This window comes from Pristis pectinata, chromosome 30, assembly GCF_009764475.1.
Source record: "Pristis pectinata isolate sPriPec2 chromosome 30, sPriPec2.1.pri, whole genome shotgun sequence".
NCBI classification, from domain to species: domain Eukaryota; kingdom Metazoa; phylum Chordata; class Chondrichthyes; order Rhinopristiformes; family Pristidae; genus Pristis; species Pristis pectinata.
In genome coordinates, this window is record NC_067434.1 from 16,131,263 (window position 1) to 16,150,564 (window position 19,302).

Consider the following 19,302-nt stretch of genomic DNA (forward strand, 5'->3'; position numbering starts at 1 on the left):
AGTGGGTCATGAGGACTGTTAGCCAAAAGAGCCTATCAAGTTCACAGATATGCATCATCATGCATTTTTTCCACCAAAGAATTCTATTTATAAAAGTTGATGTGTAATACAGTACATTTGTGTGCTGCCATTCACAAGAAAAGAGATCATTCCTTTATCGTACACGATGTAAAGTATCCTAAGATGGCGTTGGAGCATGGTGACTCATTGGAAGCTGCTCTCTGCAGATCTGCTCATTACTTCTATTATAATCGTTCCACTAGATTTAAGTTCAGTAACTCTAAGTATTACTATAAGATGGACTCTTGACCTCACAATCTACCTCGTCATGGCCTTGCACCTTATTGTCTGCCTGCACTGCACTTTCTCTGTAACCGTAACACTTTATTCTGCATTCTGTTATTGCTTTTCCTTTGTGCTACCTCAATGTACTGATGAAATGATCTGCATGGATGGCAGGCAAAACAAGGTTTTTCTGCTGGACCTCAGTACGTGTGACAATAATAAACCAATTTACCAATATAAAATCAACATTCTGAATTCTAAAGAGTTGGGAAGTAGGTGGGAAGTGGAACTATTCGGAAAGCTCTTTTGAAAAGCCAGTAAGGTCCTCTTTGGTGATGAATAGTTCTATGAAGCCTGGGATGAAAAACTTTGAGACCAGTAGAATCGATTGTGCATTGTCCAGCTCTGATTGCTAAAGAAAGACTAAGTAAATAAGAAAGCAGAGCTGTTATAAGGCGGGCATCACTGAAATATAATGTGGAAGGATTTGTAAGATGTGAAGTGGGAACTTGCGGAACTGGAGAAAGCAGATGCAACATCTGGGCAAGAGAGAGGATAGCTTGCTGTGGAGTCATTGGTTTGGGAGAATGCCACTGTGGAAGAGTTTGCAGCACTCTTGAATTGTCTCCTCCTAACAGTAGTTCTGAGGCTGTGATGCAGTCAACTTTTTAAAAGCTTTACTTCATACAGCATGGTAACAGGTCCTTCTGGCCCAACAAGCCCGCACCGCCCAATTACACCCATGTTAACCTACTAACTCGGAAATCTTTGGAATATGGGAGGAAACCAGAGCACGCGGAGGAAACCCATGCAGTCACGGGGAGAACGTACAATACCCTTACAGACAGCGGCGGGAATTGAACCTAACTGCTATGCTATCGTCCCTTCATTGCAGTGACCACTTTACACTAAAATGGACCTCTCTTTTTGTTCTAATTGTGTTTTTTCTTGTAAAAGTTGTGTTGAATTTGTGTTTTTCCTGTGAATGCTGCTTGTATGATGCTATGTGCCTGTGATGCTGCTGCAAGTAAGCTTTTCATTGCACCTGTGCACACATGTACCTGTGGACATGACAATAAACTCGACTTCGATGGATTAAAAAACAAAAGTGTTGGAAGCACTCAGCAGGTCAGACAGCAATGACCCTTGATCAGAACTTTCCCTGACCTGCTTTTATTTCAGGTTTCCAGCATCTGCACTTTTTATTTTCATTCAACCAATGAAGTCATTCCATAAGCAGCAGTACATTGCTTTTTTTAATATTTCTTTGAAATACTCCAACCTCCCCCTATTTTATTACACACAGGCTTAAATTGAAGCTTCTCCTATCAGTTTAAGCATGACTGCTACTTTTAGTTTTTTTTCCCTTTTGAGTTCCCCTCCATTTGACTCTAGTGCCTTGGGGTGTTTTTATTACATTGTCGTCACCACTTAAAGGAGGGTTAATATTATGCATGCTGATCTAGTTGCATGTTTAATTCATGAACTGGCTTTACACAAGATTGGCTAGAATGTGGAATGACTCCACTGTAGTGTGGGCGAGGTGAACAGCAGTGATGTATTAAAGAAAAGCTAGGTGCATTCATGAGGGAGCAATGAAAAGAAACCCACGTCAATGGGTGGAAGTAGTGTGGGCAGAACCCACCAGTTGGGCCAAATGGTATCTTTCCCTGTGCTTGAAATGCAATGTAATTCCATCTAATTTTGCAGGAACAGTGCACCCTCTCCTGCCTGTGAAGGCGTGAGTGTAATGCGATAATCTCCCATCTTTCTCTCTGTTGTGTACTAACTTCAAATCCGTGCGATGCGGGGAGATGTTTGTCTTGCTTTAACAGCAGGAGATGAAAGCGTCTGCAGTGCTTAGTAAATGATAACAGGTTGGTAGTGTGCCAGACTGCAGGTTCAAAGGCATCATTTGGCATTGCCTCAATGAAGCACTGGCTGTTCATTTTTATTATTTAAAAGACTACCATTTAGAGGATTTAAATAAGTGTAACTCAATGCTGATCAGTATAAACCCATATACAGGAAGACAGTCAATTATCCAGCAATTAATGCCAAATGTGAAAACTCTGACATTGGAAAATGTTTTAAAGAGGGAACTAATTTGTATGTTACTATCATTGACGCTATTGGGAAAACAGATTGAAAGAATTGAGTGGTTATTCAAGCTGAAGTTTATCCTGCTTGCAATGATACTATTCAAAGTCCAAATAAATAAGAGCTGGAGTTATCTGACATCACTGGTCCCTACTGGAGCTGAGTCCATTTGAGGCAGGAATTTTTGTGGTGCAGTGAGTTAACCTGGGTGGTTTCAACTGAGACAGAATTGTATTTGAACTTTTATATGTTTCAGTTCAGACTGTGCACAGGAGGTATGGGCTAGCACAGGTGCCAGCCTGCATCTCCTGGCAGTGTTGCTGGGCTGGGCTATTTATCTTGTCTCGCTTGGAACAGATGGTAATGCTTTTCATCTTCAGCTTTGCATCTTGTTCAATCGGGGGAGCTGGAGGTGACAGACTCAGGGGGTTCTTCATCAAAGTACGGCACTTGTTGCGGCTTGATAAAAGTTAGTGCTGTGGTGGACTTTTTCCTGCACCCCTTCTGATCTCCTGCTGTGATATATGCAGACGTTAGAGAGGAGGGTTGGGGAGCACTGGGTCCAAGTCTCACTCCAGATACTTGCATCCAGAAATTCCTCTGCCATACCAAGGGAGATTTTAATTACGTTTTTCATGGTGTGTGGACTTCGCCAGCATTTATTCTCCATCCGCTATTGTCCCTGAATTGGGGAGGCAGTTAAGAGCCAACCATATTGGTAGGTCCGGGATCACTTGTAAGCCTGAGCAGATAATAAGGGAAGAATTTCTTCCCTGAAGGACAATACTGAGCCAGATGGGTTCATGGTTACCATCAAGGAGAGGAGTTTTAATTCCAGGTTGTGTTAATTATTTGCACTTGAATTTGTGGGATTTGAATTCATCCCTCAGAGTCGATGCTCCAGAGCTCTGGTGACAAAAGAGATTGCAGAAGCTGGAGTTTGGAGCAAAAAACAAACTACTGGAGGAACTTGGGGGTGGGGGGGGCGTGGGAGGTGGTGGTTGGTGGGGAGGCAGGCAGGGAAATGGACAGTCGACATTTCAGGTCAAAACCTTTCATCTGGACTTTGGTGTTAATTTAATAACTTAATCATAACACCACTGCATACTACTGTGCTATCAGATCTAACATCCTTTGGGTGAGATGTTGAGCCAGTAGCCCCTCAGGTCAGTGTAAAAGATCCCACGGCCCTTGTTGATTCAAGTGTTGTGGGTTTCGCAGGCTGAAGCAGCATTTAAATACCCATGTCTAGTTATCCTTGAGAATGTGGTATTGAGCTGCCTTCTTGAATCACTGCAGTCCTTGAGGTGTGGTGCAGTTCAAGAGGGAGTTCCAGGATTTTGACCCAAATACAATGAAGAAATGGTGATATATTTCGAAGTCAGGATTGTGTGCGGCTTGGAGGGCAACTTCCAGGCGGTGGTATTCACGTACTTTTGCTGCCCTTGTCCTTCTAGCTGGTAGAGGTTGTGGGTTTGGAAGGTGCTGTCTAAGGAGTCTTGGTGAGTTGTTTTCCTGTCCAAGTGGTACGGGCCGGTTGCAGCTAACATCAAGGAGTGTCTAAGCGAGACCTTGAATCGTCGAGGCATAGAAGGCAACAGGCCAAGTGCTGGAAGATGGGATTGATATAGATGAATGCCCACTGGTCAGTGTGGATGTGGTGGGCTGAATGGCCTGTTTCCATGCTGCATGACTAACCTCGATTGGTATGGACAATTGTCATACACAATATAGACCTGAACATGTGGGCACATATGGTAATATGAAGCAAGTCATCCTGACCTGGATAAAGAACTGAGTCAGGCTGGTGTGACGTGGTGTGGCCCACGACTGAACATTTTATCAGGATACATGCTCAACTCAATCTGAACCTGACATGTAGTAATCAGTTACCCAGGGTTTACATTCTGTGGAGTCATTTTCTCTTCATTGTTCCCAGTCCTTGTCACTCTGCCTTGGTTTAATGGCACAACGTTATGCAGCCCTAACAAGGGGCCTTGAATGCTCAAATAGGGTATGTCAGATATCTCCTGTGAGTAAAAGAGCAGGGAGTTCCCTTACACCCAGGGTCAGGCTAACCTGTCAGTTATTTACCTGCTGTTTGTAGGGTGTTGTTTCGCATTTCATGGCTGCTGCATTTTCCTCCATTGGTCACTGGAGCTTAAGAGTAGTTTGTCAGCTGGAGATACTTTGAGCAGTTTCTGGATGGAGTTGCCATGCACACAAGCGTCTTTCTAAAATAATATTTTAGCAATTGTCCAGCATTTAATGTGTGTGGTTCTATCAGGTACTGCAATCTGTCAGACTAGTTTTTCCCCATAATACATTATTAGTGTTCATCATCTAAATGCTTGTTGTTTTAAAAAAAATTGTCTGAAATGATTGGAATCCTCAAGAATGCCTTACTAAGCAAATGCTCTGCAAAATTTTTAAAGTGTTATTGATTGAGTTCCTCCAGGCAGGTGGGAAACAACTTGTCAGAAGAAGTCTATGCGTTATGCCAGCTTGTTTTCAGAGGTTTACAGCTTCATTATTCTCCTCCTCTACATCTGTAGGGAGATACTGGGTGAATTTAGTGAATAGCTGTGGGGTTTAATGGAGAAACAGGATTGATGCTCTGCAGGAATTTGCAATGGTAAATGATAACAAAGAAAAAGGTCTGTCAGAAGCTGGCCTGGGGAGAATAGACTGCCCCAGTACAGAAGGATGCTCTCATCAGGAAATACAGTTTGTGGATAGGCTTAAGGGATGATGGCTTGTGAAACTCTCCATCCAGTCTATTCCATTCAAATGGAAGTATTCTGAGACAGACTATTGACCACCTGTTGAACTCTACCTTGAGGGGGGGGTGGGTGGGTGGGAGGAAGGGGGGAAACTAAACCTCTTCTCCCATCTACCTCCTGAGTAATTTTATTTTGCCCTACTTCTGAACAATCTCTTTCATTTTCTTTTAGCTATTTTTCTTTTTGTTTTTAACCTTAGCTTGGTGGAAGTATATTTAAGAGTTGTCTCAATAGTGAAAGGGAAATAATGTACAAGGAAGTGAGTAGAGGCTGTGATCGATTGGATGGCTACCTCAAAGGGTTAGCACCGGAATGTTAGGCCTGATGGCTCCCCCCCCGCCCCCCCCCCACTGCATTGACATTGTTCTAAGTTATTAAATGCAAGTAGAGGAGTCTCTTCTGTATCCTTCCCCTCCCGTCCTCAGATCTCAAGGTCTGGTAAGTGTGCCTATGGAGATCACTGCTGGAGCTTATAAATGATGCATCTCCAAAGTAATTAAATTCATTTCATATTTATCCTTGTTGTTCATAATTAATGAGATGTTTGGGACACGGATGCCCGACAAGATCCCCAGGTAGGATTACTGTCAAATCTCAATGTGCCAGATGACTTAAGGGAGTCGAAGGGCCCCTTTCTGACCTGATTAGAGACAAATAAACGGAATAGAAGAATCGACATTCAAAAATGACATTTATCCTGTATATTTACTTTCCGAGATTAATAGAATTGCAGAAGTTTATAACGTGGGAGATGGCCATTGGCTCACTGTGTGTATGTTGTCAGATGGAGCAATCCCAGGTTATTACTGCTTCCCAGCTCTTGCCTGGTTATAGTGTATCCAGAGCTCAGCTGGGTTAGGGTTTCCACCCTGCCCGTCCCCTCAGTGGAGTTCCGTACGCCCCACTACTCTTCAAGTGAAAATAATTTTTCTTAACTCTTTAACCTTAAATCTATGGCTCTGTGTTGGTGACCCCCTCAAAGGGAATTTAGCCTTTCCTGTACACTCTATTTAAGGACTCTTCTGGCGTGACACTTCGCAATTAAATCACTCCTTAGCCTCAATCATTCCAAAGGAAATAACCCCCACTTAGCCAGCCTTTCCTCATTACTAAATTTTTCTTGGTCATTTCTTTAACCTTTTCTGCACCCTCTGAGGTCCTATAAAATCCTTCCTGTAGCATGATGACCAGAACTAGACACAGTGCTCTGGCTATGGGCCAGTGTGTTCACTGTTTGAGGATCACTTCCCTGCCCTGGTGTTCCATGCCTCGGTCTTTCATTAACCATCCTCTTAAAAGGTTCTAAGACATACCTGTTGTCGTCTTTGCTCCACGTTCTGACAATCTGAGACGAGCTGGTGGTGGACAGCCATTTCAATTCCACTTCACGTTCCCACACCGACATGTTGGTCCACGGCTTCCTCCACTGCCAGGTCACGGCCAAGTGAGAATTAGAGGAACAACATCTCATATTCCTCCTGGACAGTCTCAAACCTGGTGGCATGAACATTGAAGTCTCAAACTTCCAGTGACTGCTCCCCCTCTGTCCCTTTTCCCCTATTTTTCTTTTTTCTCTCTCCTCCTGATCCAACTGGACCCATCACCCCATGTCTTTCCCCTCCCCTCTGCCTATCACCCACAGACTCCTCCCACTGATTCACCTCACTGCCTTTATTCCCTGCCTCACCATCCTCTCCTATCATATTCAATCATCTTCAGCCCTTTGTCACTTACACCTATCACCTCCCAGGCTCTGACATCAGTCCTGCCCTCATCTGCCTATCACTCCCTCACCTGGATCCACCTATCACCTGCCAGCTCTTGCTCCACCCCTTCCCTCCATCTTTTTAAACTGGCTGTCTCCTCCTTTCTTTCCAGTCCAGATGAAGGGTCTCGACCAGAAATGTTGACTGTCCATTTCCCTCCATAGATGCTGCCTGACTCGCTGAGTTCCTCCAGATTCCCGTATCTGCAGTCTCTTGTGTCTCCATTAGGTTGGACCTCACCATTTAGGAACAGGATGGAGCTGGGTACCATTGGTACTCACAGACCCCTCAAAGGCAAGTCCTTTAATCGTATCGAACAGATGCAAGAGTGTGGGCCTTGCCACTGGCAACAAGCTCCAGCCCTTCTTTCTGGCCACTGATTTATATCTCAGTTAATCACTGAAAAATAAATTAGGATTGCAATAAGGTTTAGTTTCTAAAATAATTGTCCTTTCAAAATGGCATGCATGATTTCTGTGAAAATATCCTTGCACCTCCTGTGACTTGGAGTTGCATTTTGATCACACTCTTGGGAACACCCTAGAGCTATTTTACTTCGTTAACGATGCTTTATAAATAGAAATGCTGTTGCTGAAATATGTTGATGGGCACAAACAGAGCTTTAGGTGGTTCAGAGTATTTCTCCGAACTATACCCTCTGGGATTCATCATCAGAAGGCCAATTCAGTGGAGCCTGAGGGTTTTGTCCACCCACCCAAGGGTTTATTAGAAAAGGCACCTTTACAGCTGCATTCAAAATGTCATCTCTCCTAATTTTCTCCCAACATTGTCTGTATTTTCTCTGATTTGCAAGCAAACTAGTAGACATGCTGCCTCTCAGCTCCAGCAACCTGGGTTCAATCCTGACCTCCAGTGCTGTCTGTGTGAAGTTTGCACATTCTCCCTGTGAATACGTGGGTTTCCTCCAGGTACTCCATTTTCCTCCTCTATCCCAAAGATTGGTAGTTATTTGGCCACTGTAAATCGCCTCTTGTGTATAGGTGAGTGGTAGAATCTGGGGGGAGTTGATGCATATATGGAATAAGTAGGTTTCAGGAAAAATTAGTGTGGGATGGTGAGCTGGCAGAGTCTTGATGGGCTGAAATGGCCTCCTCCTATGTTTTATGGGGAATATGGTACCAATACTGGCCTAGGAGATGTGCTTGTTTTTTGAGCAGTTTTGTGTAAAAGGTTAAAGTAGATTGGTAATGCCCTTGTTCAAGGCCATTGGTGGAATTTCAGTTTTCGTTGTGTACTGGTTGATGTAATTGGGAGAGAGAGCGACTTCAGAATTTCCACTTCTCTAGATACATCTCGTGGAAAGAAGATTTATCTTGCTGACAGTTGCACAAAAACACTGAACATCCATCATTGTGATGGTAATATACAGTGACAAACATTGGTTGAAAAATTTGACAAATCTGGCCTGGGAAGTAGGGGCTGAATTGCCCCTTTTTGGCTGAAAGTTGTTCTGATCAGGTAATAAGGTTTGTGCCAGGATGCGTGTGAGCCCAATACAGTATTTTTATATAGAGAGAGACATTTGGACAGCAATAAGCAAGGATCAACAGACAAGCAAACACCTAAATTTGACAGTACTGATTTGAAACAAATGTCCAAAGTTATAATGAGCTCCCATAATATTAAATTCAAAAGTCTGAAGTACATAAGTTCATTGCTGCGAATGGCAGAACTAGTTTCCTCTCTCCACTTTTAGTGATTGTTCTTTCTTATCAATCTGATATGCTTTTGATGCTATTTATTGCAATACTGTGGGGATATGGTTTCCGTATCGAGTGATTTTTGCATATTTTCTGACTTATGGATAAAATCAACTGAAAACTTCTGTAAGAATAGAGCACATTCATATCCTGGGGATGACCTGTACTTAGCAGTCTGGCAGTAGCTGTGGAGAACAGTTGTTACCCCATTTCTCTCTCCACAGATACTGCATGACCTCCTGAATATTTCCTGCATTTTCTCCTTTTATTGTCCAAAGTTCCTGAGTTGAGTAGGATCACACAGGAGCCAAGTTAACTCAAATTCAAGATGTAAGCGACATTAAGCCACATTTAGATTTGCATTTTCACTGAACCTGTATGATTAAACCTGCAACCCATTCACTGTTTCCTGAACAGCTTGTGACTTTGTTCCCACATTATGCTGATTGCAATCCATTTAATTACTTTCTTCTTATCAGTATAATATTATGGAATTAACACAAAGGAAGATTTGCCATAGTGAAACTTTTGAGAAACTTTGGGATTGCAACTCTGCTTTGACCTATTCCTGGAGATTTGATCATGTGACATTTGATCACATGGTATTCAATCACATGGGTGCTTGACCACATGATCACATTGACCAGTTTGTGTGAGTGTTTGACTTTTGTTTCATAGTTTGGATTAAACTTAAAATTACATACAGTAAGGTCAAGGAAGTAAGAACTGGTTTGGGTCCCTGAATTGTCTAGACACTTGTACTTTGAAGACGTGACATTGAGACAAGCAACAAAACCTGGTTGATTAATGCTACAGTGGTACGTGTGTAGCAACAATAAATTCCATTTCCATAGTGCCTATTGATTCACAGAAAAGTGATGACAAATCACTTGGTGACCAGAGACTTGAGTAAAGAGTTGAGGAGAATCCTAAAGGTAAAGGTTGTCAGAAGGGGTAAATCCCAGATCTTGATGCCTAACAGCAGAAGGCATGGCTGCTATCGGAGTGGTTAAATTAAGGGATGTGGTAAGGTCCCAGAACTGGAGGACTGCAGAGATCTTGCATGGCTGTTGGTTTGGAGACAATTAAGAGATGGTGGTTTTAAATGAGAATTTTATGATCAAGATGTTACTTGTCTGTGTTTTCTTTTTGCATGATGTGTGCCTTTTGTAGTCTGATCTTCCAGTAGTAGGGTTGAGAAATGCCACAGCCATGTTCTCTCTGAATCCTGAGCCAAGTACAGTATATTTGTAGGTCTAATGCTTGTTGATAAATGTAATGTGTGAAGTTCAGGACAGAAGTTTGAGCTCCCTAGTAGTCCAGACACGCATACACACTGAATCCTCGAACATGTATTAATACAGGTTGGTGATTACTGGCCTACGGTGGCTCTCACTCCAGCAAGGCTTGATGTTAAAATTCCCATGTTTTGAAATCTCCAAGGTCTTGCCCCATCCAAGTCTCTAACCTCCAATAAAAATCAGAAAATTCTGGAAACACTCAGCAGGTCAGGCAGCGCCTGTGGAAGGAGAAACCGGTGAAGTTTCGGGTCTCAAGAGTCTTCAAATTAGCATGTTAACCCTGTTTCTCTTTCCACAAATCTTGCCTGATCTGAGTATTTCCAATGTTCTATAATATCAACTGCATGGGAAGAACCAAGTAAATACCAATGATTCAATTGAAACATCGTAACTGAGAGTAGTTTCAAAATTTTTATATCATACAAAGTGTCAAAACAAATAGAAACTAATTCAATTAATTAACTCCCACATCCCACCTCTGTAGTAAATCTTCAGGGAGTTGAAGTACAGTCCTTGGAGGGAATCAGAAGAACTGCCCAATTCTTGGGGAAAACAACATATTGTAAAACAATGTATCGCCAACTGACATGAACGTGGTCTCCTGTAGTGTTTAACAGGTGTAAGTACTTAGGTAAAATGAATGGGCAATACAGAGCACAGATTTGTGAGTGTGGATATGAATCACCATTCATTCATCATCTGAGTCAAAATCCAGGAACTCCCTACCCAATAACTCTGTGGAAACATGTTTATCATGTGGACTGCAGTGGTTCAAGAGGACAGCTGAGCACTGCCTTATGAAGGGCAATAATTGCCAACCTTCCCATTTGCAGAACCTGTGAATGAATTAATAGAAAGCTTAGAGCTTTTTCAGTTAACTTGCTAAACTTAATTGCTGCACTGTTTAATACCTCTGTCAAGACCGTGGATAAAGTATCGTACCCTGCATAAATTTAAAGCTAAAAATGTTCAGTGTTCTTCTTGTAAAGTGCAATTAAAGACAACAAAAAAATAGGAAAATATTAAATGAATACTGCACCTTATCATTGGAAACATTTTCATTTAATACAATTTATTCAAAGTGAGGGACTGCTTAGCAGGCAAATGTAGCAGCCGACTATGAAACTCAAGTCTCAAACAACAGTAGGATGGATCATCTGTCAGTGTTAATAGAGGCAGCGGCATTAGCTGGGGAATTTGCTCTCCTTCAAATGGAGTCATTGCATCTTTTATCCCTATCTGATCGTGAGTCTTGGATCAATGTTTCATTAGAAAGGCAGACCTCTGAATAGGCAGCACTCTCTCAGCTGTGCTGGCCAGTCAGCTTTAAGTAATTTGTGAAAAAGAAGCTGGTTTTGTGAAGCAGCCACACAAATTAAATGCAGGGCTGTGGTTGGAATTCCACAAAGTACTTAGACCACAATGGTTTTGTGTCAGTGATCTGATTCTAGTATCCCTTTTCTGCCATCTCCATCAATACATCTTTTCATCCTGTTCTCCCTCTGGTGTTCATTTAGCTTGGCTTTAAATGCTGTTGTGTTATATGCCTAAAGTAATCTTGCAGTGGATAGTTCTACGTTCCCATCACTCTCTGGGTAAAGAAGTTACTTGTTAATTCTTGTTGGATTTATTGATGACCGTCTTATACTTGAGGGCTTCTGGTGCTGTCTGTAAGTGGAAATATCTTCTCTGTGTCAAGACAACGCACGTCAACATATCAATTAAGAGCAGGAGTAGACCACTTGGCCTGTCGAGTCTGTCATTCAATAAGGTCATGGCTGATCTGATTTTAACCTCAATGCCACATTCCCACAATAATCTTTAACCCACTTGCTTATTAAGAGTTTATCTCTGCCTTAAGAATATTCAAAGATTCTACTTTCACTGCTCTTACAGAGTTCCAAAGACTCATGGTCCTCTGAGAAGAAGAAATTGCCTTATCTCCATCTTAAGTAGGAGATATCTTAAACAGTGACCACTAGTTCTAGATTCTCCCACAAGAGGAAACATCCTCTCCACATCCACTCTGTCCAGACTCCTCAGGATCTTGTGTGTTTCAATCAAGTCGTCCTCTCTTGTCCAAACTCCAGCAGGTACAAATCTAGCCTGGCTAACCTTGCCTCAGGAGGCAAGCTTTTCAGTCCAGGTGTTAGTCTGGTGAGCTTTCTCTGAACTGTCTCCAACATGCTTACATCTTTCCCTAAATAAGGAGACCAATACAACACACAGTATGACTGATGTAGTCTCACCAATGCCCTATATAACTGAAATATGACCATCTTATTTTTGTATTCAGTTCCTTTGGCATTAACAATATTTTGTTAACTTTCCTAATTACTTGCTGTACCTGCATTCTCGCCTTTTGGTAATCATGACTAGGACACCCAAACCCTTCTGCATCTCAGAGACCTGCATTCTCTCACCTTTTGGATCAGAGTTGCTTGAATTGAACCTTTTCTTAAATTTAAGAGCTCCTCTTAGGTCCCAAATCCCTCCAGATCTACTTATCAGATCTAAACTGCAAGGTTTTAATGTACATCTAAGGAGTTTCTTTATCTATCAATCTTTTCCAAGTGTTTAGATCTTGTTTTGAAATAAACTGTGTGATACCTGCTTGTTGATACTGAATCCTCATTTCTCTGGTTTAAGTTTGAGGCCATGTTTGAGCACAGGTGAATCTGTGTATCTTTTGCATCTACTCATGTATGGCAGGAAATTACAATGTTGTTCAGGCATGTTTATGAAATTGAAATCGCAAATTGCTGCAGAAATCTGAAATAAAAACACAAGTACTCAGTAGTGTAACTTTGAATTCTTCATGCAGCAACTTGTAGAGTGTGTGGAGTAACACAGGGAAATGCAGGGAGCACTGAGGGGCATCAGGCTTATTCTGGGTTCTTAGACTGGGAATGTGCACATAATGCTGTGATCAAATGTTGTTGCATATGGCATAAGCAGCATCTGGGGGAATGTTTAAGGAAGTTCATGAGAGCCGGAAAAAGGAAAGTAAGTTTTGAGATGCAGAGAAAGGGAAAGAAATAATAAAAGAAATGGAGAAGGCCTGTGATTGGGTGGAAGGCAGGATGGGAAAAGAGCTAATAGTGTAAGGCAAAATAGGATTCATAGGAAACAGATCAAGAAGGGGTGCAAATGGGAATATCAGGAGCACGATCTGAAGTTGTTGAACTGGATGTTGAGCCCGGATCACTGTAATGTGTCTGGGTGTAAACATGAGGTCTTGTTCTTTGGAGGTTTTCTATTTTTGGTTCACACTTACGGATCTGGGGGCTTAAATTTTTCTCGCTTTATCCGCAGGAACCTCCATAACCAAACTGTGGGCCAGAGATCCGGACAATGACACGCTTGTGTTTGGCGTTGCCGGGGAAGAAGCCAGCAAATACTTTGCAGTAGAAAGTGAGAGTGGTGTCGTGTGGCTTCGTCAGCCTCTGGATAGAGAGGTAATTTAGTTGCTCCTGGCAAGGTTGGACGCACAGTACAAGCCTGGACCTAGCATCTTAATACAGGTTTCATTGTAGCGATCAGTGATTTATCTTAACTAAAGCATCTATTAATTAAGCAATATTCGGCCCTTGGGGATAAATTACTGCCAATTTGATTGTGGTGATTTGCAGCAAGTAGCAGTCATCTATTCAATAGAAAAACAAATGTCTGCTAATTGGCAATAATACACTGCAACAAGTGCCTTGTCGTAATTCACTCTTACTTTAGAGTGGATTAACATGGTATGTGACTTTCTTAACATGGTATGTGACTTTCTTAACATGGTATGTGCCTGGCATTCTTAATGATTAAATAATATCATCCGAAGCATGACTCTTGAAACAGTTTTTAAAAGTAAACAGCCCTCTTGCATAGCTTAACTTTTTTTCATGTTGTATATGATTATTTGTTTAAATGATTTTAAGGTAATCCTGTTACTTGCTTCGGTGTTTTTAGATTAACTGAGTCCAGCAAAGATTTCCACGAGATGTTCTTCTCTCTCTCCCCCACTCCTCACATATGTTCAATGTTCGAATGAATCACTATGCAAATTTTGCATTGTTGATCCACTAATTTGTGTGGAAGGAGGGAGGAAGCACGCAAAAAAAGTAAAATATTGAAAAGTTACTGATAGGTTGGAAATGACCAAATTATGGTCATTTCTGCAGCTGATATCTGGGACTTCACTGGAGTCGGTAGGTCGGGAGTGCAGGAGAATGCAGCAATTTACATTTATATGAGAGTATGAAAACTTTGCAAAATGTTACCAAATGAAGTAAGAACTACATAAGATGTTTGGGCTGGTGACTAAAAGCCTGGTCAAAGAGGAAGGTTGTAAAGAGTTTCTTACAAGGGGGTGGATGGGTTTAAGAAAGATATTCCAGAACTAGAATCTTAAGCAGTTGAAAGTATGGTTACCAGTGGCAGAACAGTGACAGCTGGGGACATGTAAAGGGCCAGAACTGGAGGAGTACAGAACTCTGGAGTTGAGCCATCAAAGAGATCCCAGCAATAGGAAGGGGTGGCATTGCAAGGGCAAACTTGGGTGAAAATATCTGACTTTGCCAGTCTGAGTGCCAGTGTGGGTCAGCAAACAGAGATGATGGGTGGATGACGATGTTGGGTATTTCAAGGTGGGAAGAGTGGGCCAAATGGGTGACCTTCATTTCCTGTAGTCAAATTACTAGTGTTCTGGACACATAAGAAGAGCTCTTTCTTAAAATAAAGGTATGTGATTCAGTGTTAACAAGGGTTTATTTCGACTGAGAACTCTCTTTTCAGCCCCATTTCTTATGTTGTCTGATTGAGCAGTTAAAATGTAGTCAGTTATGAGTGGGTCGGTGGGGATTTTGTGGGAGTCCCTCAATTTTCGTTGTCGTAATTTCATGACAGTTGATAAAGTCCCAGACCTATTGATGTCAATCTCTCAGCTGGTCATAGACAGATAGTTGGTGATCTCTGATTCTCCAGGACCATCACCCACCACTGTCACACTTGTATGTATGTGTTAAACACAATCAGGCAACTGGAGGTCACTTCTTTAAAAAAAATCTGAGATCACTCCTTTTGGGCCAACAATGCACTGATTTGTTTTCAAAGATCTTATCAGGACTTTTATTCTCTGATTCATTTCTGTCCCAGCTGCTAAAAAGATGCAATCCATACTCCCCTGTCCAAAAGGAGTGTAGTTAACCCTCCTTTCATCACTCAAACTGATGAATAAAAGTTCATTTTTGCTTACATTTGCTTGATGCCTTCACGAAGTGGTTGGCCTCCCAGTACATTGTGAAGTGGAATTGTCACCACCGCTGCCACCTTTCACACACACTGCATGCTAGTCTTTTCCTTTAAGAGTCAAATACAGCATTTACACCATCCTGTGGTATAAAATCTTGCACATTAAACCATTGCCATCATGTTCCTTTTTCTTCGTTCCCAGAGCGCTCTCTTAATTACACTTTCAGACTCTGATTTGTGCCTTGTAACCTAAATTAAAATTACAGGCCATGTGTTGGCATTTTCCACAGAGGATACAGTGTATTAGTGACTCATGCAGTGCATTAATAACTGTAGATTCCTATTCATTCTTAAAACAGTGTTATACCAGGAGCCACTTTATACTTCATTATTTTTAAAACGAAGTTGAATTTTTAAAAAAAAACAGATGTCACCTTTATAACCAGAGTTTATTTTGTAAAAATGAAGGGTTAAGTTTTAAAGCCAGAGGTCAAATTACTTTAAAGCCAGAATTCACTTTACCTTTTTAAAAAAAAATCACTTTTTATAACCAGGATTCATTTTTATATTTTTTATTAAAAATATAACAAGTATTGCGAATTATAAGGAAGTTAATTTTTTGCACAGATTAGCCCACCTAGCTAAGATCAAAGTCATAAGACGGAACAGTTTCCCTGCATCTCTGTGGTCATTCCATAATAAATCTGTAATCGTGTTGGATACCCTGAACCCACTCAATTTTTTAAAAAAAATAGAATTTGGCAGAAGATGTTGATATGGTTTATAAATTGAAAGAAATTGTGCAACACGCAACCAGCAATTCAAATTGGAAACCAGACAGTGAACAAACTGCAAGGCTTCGATATCAATAGATGGAGTATTGCAACAAGAAAGCCAATTACTGTTACTAATGTATGTATCTACATGTTTCAGCAATTCTTGCCAGAATATTGGTCATATTGCAAATAGAACAAACTTGTAGTGAAAATATAGCCTTCACAATATTCAATGTTTTATCTGCCGAAATGCCTTTTCATTGATAATACACACTTTGTTTCTGGAGACATATAATGTCTCAAAGGTTTTCTATACCCTTGATTATAGTTTTTCTGTCAGGGCAAAAGATTGCCATGCTAAACTGCTTTGTTTCCCATTGTCATAGAGTCATACAGCTCAGAAACAGGTCCTTCTACCCACAATGTATCTACCAGCATCAAATACCTATCTGTATTATCCCTGTTTTCCAGCACTCAGCCCTATCCTTCTATGTCATGGCATTTCAAGTGCTCATCTAAATATTAAATGTGAGACTACCTGTCTCCTCCAACCCATCAGGCAGTGTGTTCCAAGTTTCAACCACCCTCTGGGTGAAAATGTTCTCCCTCTAGAGCTCTTCTAAACATATCCATTACCTTAAACCCATGCCCTCTGTTATGGGGAAGAGCCCCACACATAACTCTGTTATTGACCTGTTGTGGCCTACCGCAGGTGCACTTTCTCTGGCTCTTCACTCTGCTCTGGGCCATTTGGACAGCAGGAACACATATGTCGGGCAGATGTTCATTGACTACAGCTCATCATCCTATCCAAACGTCATTAATCTTCAAGGCCTAGGCCTCTCTACCTCGCTCTGCAACCGGATCCTCAACTTCCTCATCGGCAGACCTCAGTCACTGAGGATTGGTCACAACATCTCCTCCTCGCTGACAATCCACACAGGTGCACCTCAAGGCTGTGGGCTTGGCCTCCTGCTCTGCTCCCTGTATACACATGACTGTGTGGCTGAGCACAAGTCTAATTTCATATCCAAATTCGCCAACGACACCACTGTTGTAAGAGTCACAGGTGGTGATGAGTCAGCATACAGGAGTGAGGTAGAACACCTGATTGCGTGGTGTTGCAACAACAACCTCTCACTCAGTACTAAAGAACTGACTGTTGACTTCAGGAAGGAGAAGGAGGGCAAACCTGGGCCACTCTACTTTGGTTGATCGACAGTGGAGAGGGTCAGCAGCTTTAAATTTCTGGGTATTAACATATTGGAAGATCTGTCCTGGGTCCAGCACACAGATGCAATCACAAGGAAGGTGTGCCAGTGTCTTTACTTTCTTAGAAGGTTAAGAGGGTTTGGCACATCACCTACCACTCTAACAACTTTTACAGGTGTACTCTTGAAAGTATCCTGACTGGTTGCATCATGGTTTGGTATGGCAATTTGAATGCGCAAGAACGTAAGAAGCTGCAGAGGGTAGTGGACTCAGCCCAATACATCACTGGCACGTCCCTCCCCACCATCGGTAGTATCTACATAAGGCGCTGCCTCAAGAAGGCAACATCTATCATCAAAGATCCCCACCATCCAGGCCGTGCCATCTTCTTGCAGCTACCATTGAGCAGGAGGTACAGAAGCCTGAAGTCCCATCCCACCAGGTTCAAGAACGCGCTACTTCACTTCAACCATTCGGTTCTTGAACCAACCTGCACAACCCTAATCACTACCTCAGTATAGCAACACTATGTCCACTTTGCACTACAATGGCCTTTTTTTTGTTCTAATTGTGTTCTTTCTTGTATAATTTTGTATAATTTATGCTTAATTGATCTTTTTCTTGTGAATATTGCTGATGCTATGTGCCTGTGATGCAACTGCACGTAAGTTTTTAATTGCACCTGTGCATACATGTTATCGTGCACGTGACAATAAACTCAACTTTGAAGTTTCTCATTATCTACCCTATCTCTGCCCTTCATAATTTTGTATACCTCAATGAAATCACCACTCATTCTGCTCCAAAGATAAAACAAACCCAGCCTAACCAGCATCTCACAACTGAAATGTTCCATCCCAGTCACCATGAATCTCCTCTGCACCCTGCCCAGTGCAATCACATCTATCCAACAGTGCGGCAAGGAAATGCACAAGGTACGCCAGCTGTGGCCTAACTATGTTTTATATACACAAGTATCGCCTATGCCACCTCAACCTATCAAATTTCCCTGTGCTGACACCTTCAGGGATCTTCTGGCATGTACACCGGGGGCCCCACCGTTCTTCAGTACCTTTTAGGGTCCTACCATTCACCTTAGCCTTATTAGCTCTCCCAAAATACATTACCTCAGTTTTTTGGAATTAAATTCCATCTGCCATATCATTCGTTGCCCTTCTTACCAACAGATCAATAGTATTCTGAAAAATTATCTGGTCCAAGTAACCAATGTGCATCAGTCACTACCTTGATTTAATAACTCTTTATTTATTTCTGTGAAAACCCAGAACTGGTACTTATGTCATTACTTAACACATTCTATTTTTATAACTTTTTTCAGGTGGTATCAGAACTTCAAGTGGAGTTTTCTGTCAGTGATAAGCAAAGTGTAAGTACTGTACGTTCAGCTGAGTTTAAGATTTGTGAAGTTTAATCATTTTCATCATGTTAAAATAAAGCAAATTTATTCACGAGTCTGGATGAGATAAATATGTCCATGGTACAATCCTTCAAGAAATTGGTATATTGGTTTATTATTGTCACATGTACCGAGGTTCAGTGAAAAACTTTGTTTTGCATGCCATCCATACAGATCATTTCATCATGTCAGTACATCGAGGTAGTACAAGGGAAAAGCAATAACAGAATGCACAATATAGTGTTACAGTTACAGAGAAAGTGCAGTGCAGGCAGATGATAAGATGCAAGGCCATGACAAGATAGATTGTGAGGTCAAGAATCCATCTTATCGTACAAGAGGTCCGTTTTTATAATAGCTAATGTTAGTCATAATAGTGGGATAGAAGCTCTCTTTGAGCCTGATGATACGTGCTTCATTCTTTTGTATCTTTTGCCTGATGGGAGGGGGGAGAAGAGAGAATGTCTGGGGTGGGAGCGGTTTTTGATTATGTTGGCTGCTTTACCAAGGCTGCAAGAAGTGTAGACAAAGAATTGTTTCTGGAATAAAGCTTTCTCAAGATTGATTAAATTTTATTTTAAATTTCTTCACCCCCCCCCCCCCCCCAACTCCCAATGTTGACCTCCAGCTGTTTATTGTTATTAGCAGTCAGGGAGTATCATATGAATCGTTGTCCTGTCTGCTGGATAATGTGTATATTGAT

The 19,302-nt window shown here is 41.6% G+C and overlaps 1 protein-coding gene across 1 annotated transcript in view; it reads left to right on the plus strand.

Moving 5' to 3' along the window:
* The window catches only part of cdh23 (cadherin-related 23), a 710,459-nt gene that overhangs the window by 125,508 nt on the left and 565,649 nt on the right, over window positions 1-19,302 (plus strand). The window contains 2 exon segments of the mRNA XM_052041602.1: window positions 13,272-13,414; window positions 18,522-18,569. Of these exon segments, the coding sequence (XP_051897562.1) occupies window positions 13,272-13,414; window positions 18,522-18,569 (191 nt within the window).